General features: G+C 28.3%; 1 protein-coding gene across 1 annotated transcript; it reads left to right on the plus strand.

Annotated features, from left to right (window-relative positions):
* Positions 1–13: 13 nt before the first annotated feature.
* PGAL8A_00053400 (heat shock protein 70, putative) lies at positions 14–2,077 on the plus strand (the record flags this gene model as incomplete). The annotated part of the gene is made up of 2 exons (XM_028674557.1): positions 14–17; positions 195–2,077. 2 exons carry the CDS (start codon positions 14–16, stop codon positions 2,075–2,077), a joined length of 1,887 nt encoding a protein of 628 aa, XP_028530897.1.
* Between the last annotated feature and the right edge of the window lie 87 nt (positions 2,078–2,164).

Here is a 2,164-nt window from a genome sequence, read left to right on the forward strand (position 1 = left end):
ATTTCTGATAATAATGTGTACATATGCTCATTTCTTTTTTTTTTTTTTTTTTTTTTTTTTTTTTTTTTTTTTTTTTTTTTTATACATGTTTTAATTTGTATGTAATTTATTTTAAGTAATAAGAATTTATATGTACATTTTAAATTTTTGCTGTAATACACATATTTATTATTAATTTTTTTTTTTTTTTTTAGTTGAAGGACCTGTTATAGGTATTGATTTAGGAACTACATATAGTTGTGTAGGTGTATTCAAAAATGGAAGAGTGGAAATATTAAATAATGAATTAGGTAATAGAATTACTCCATCATATGTATCATTTGTTGATGGAGAAAGAAAAGTGGGTGAAGCTGCTAAGTTGGAAGCTACTTTACACCCATCACAAACTGTCTTTGATGTAAAGAGATTAATAGGAAGAAAATTTGATGATCAAGAAGTAGTTAAAGATAGAGCTTTGTTACCTTATGAAATAATAAACAAAGAAGGAAAACCAAATATTAAAGTCAAAGTTAAGGATAAGGATACTACATTCGCTCCTGAACAAATTAGTGCTATGGTATTAGAAAAGATGAAAGAAATTGCTCAATCTTTCTTAGGTAAACCAGTAAAAAATGCTGTTGTTACAGTACCTGCTTATTTCAATGATGCTCAAAGACAAGCTACAAAAGATGCTGGTACAATTGCCGGTTTAAATATTGTTCGTATAATAAACGAACCAACAGCTGCCGCTTTAGCATATGGTTTAGATAAAAAAGAAGAGACAAGCATTTTAGTATATGATTTAGGTGGTGGTACTTTTGATGTTTCAATCCTTGTTATTGATAATGGTGTATTTGAAGTTTATGCTACAGCAGGAAATACTCATTTAGGAGGAGAAGATTTTGATCAGAGAGTTATGGATCACTTTATTAAGATTTTTAAAAAAAAAAACAATATTGATCTTAGAAATGATAAAAGAGCTATTCAGAAATTAAGAAAAGAAGTAGAAATAGCCAAAAGAAATTTATCTGTTACCCATTCAACTCAAATTGAAATTGAAGATATTGTAGAAGGATATAATTTTTCTGAAACTTTAACAAGAGCAAAATTTGAAGAATTAAATGATGATTTATTCAAAGAAACATTAGAACCAGTTAAAAAAGTTTTAGAAGATGCTAAATATGAAAAAAGCAAAATTGACGAAATAGTTTTAGTAGGTGGTTCAACACGTATTCCAAAAATTCAACAAATAATTAAAGAATTTTTTAATGGAAAAGAACCAAATAGAGGTATTAATCCTGATGAAGCTGTAGCATATGGTGCTGCTATACAAGCAGGTATAATTTTAGGTGAAGAATTGCAAGATGTTGTATTATTAGATGTTACTCCATTAACCTTAGGTATAGAAACTGTCGGTGGTGTTATGACACAGCTTATCAAAAGAAATACTGTTATACCAACTAAAAAATCTCAAACATTTTCTACATACCAAGATAATCAACCTGCTGTATTAATCCAAGTGTTTGAAGGAGAAAGAGCCTTAACAAAAGATAACCATCTTTTAGGAAAATTCGAATTATCTGGTATTCCTCCAGCTCAAAGAGGTGTACCTAAAATTGAAGTTACTTTTACTGTTGATAAAAATGGTATATTACATGTAGAAGCAGAAGACAAAGGAACAGGAAAGAGCAAAGGAATTACAATTACTAATGATAAAGGTAGATTGTCTAAAGAGCAAATAGAAAAGATGATTAATGATGCAGAGAAATTTGCAGATGAAGATAGGAATTTAAGAGAAAGAATTGAAGCTAAAAATAATTTGGATAATTATGTTCAAAGTATGAGAGCAACTGTTGAAGATAAAGACAAACTAGCAGACAAAATTGATAAAGAAGATAAGGATACAATTCTTAATGCTATAAAAGAAGCAGAGGATTGGTTAAATAACAATTCAGAAGCAGACACTGAGTCATTAAAACAAAAATTAAAAGATGTTGAGGCTATCTGCCAACCAATTATTGTAAAACTATATGGTCAACCTGGTGCAGGCACTCCCCCACCAAGTGAAGATGAAGATATTGAAAGTGATGAGTTATAAATATTTATATATTCTTTTTTTTTTTTCTCTATGCTAGGATATATAAAATATAATTATTTAAAGAAAATATATACTTCTGTGGTAAAA

This window comes from Plasmodium gallinaceum (genome assembly GCF_900005855.1).
Source record: "Plasmodium gallinaceum strain 8A genome assembly, contig: PGAL8A_v1_41, whole genome shotgun sequence".
NCBI lineage: Eukaryota > Apicomplexa > Aconoidasida > Haemosporida > Plasmodiidae > Plasmodium > Plasmodium gallinaceum.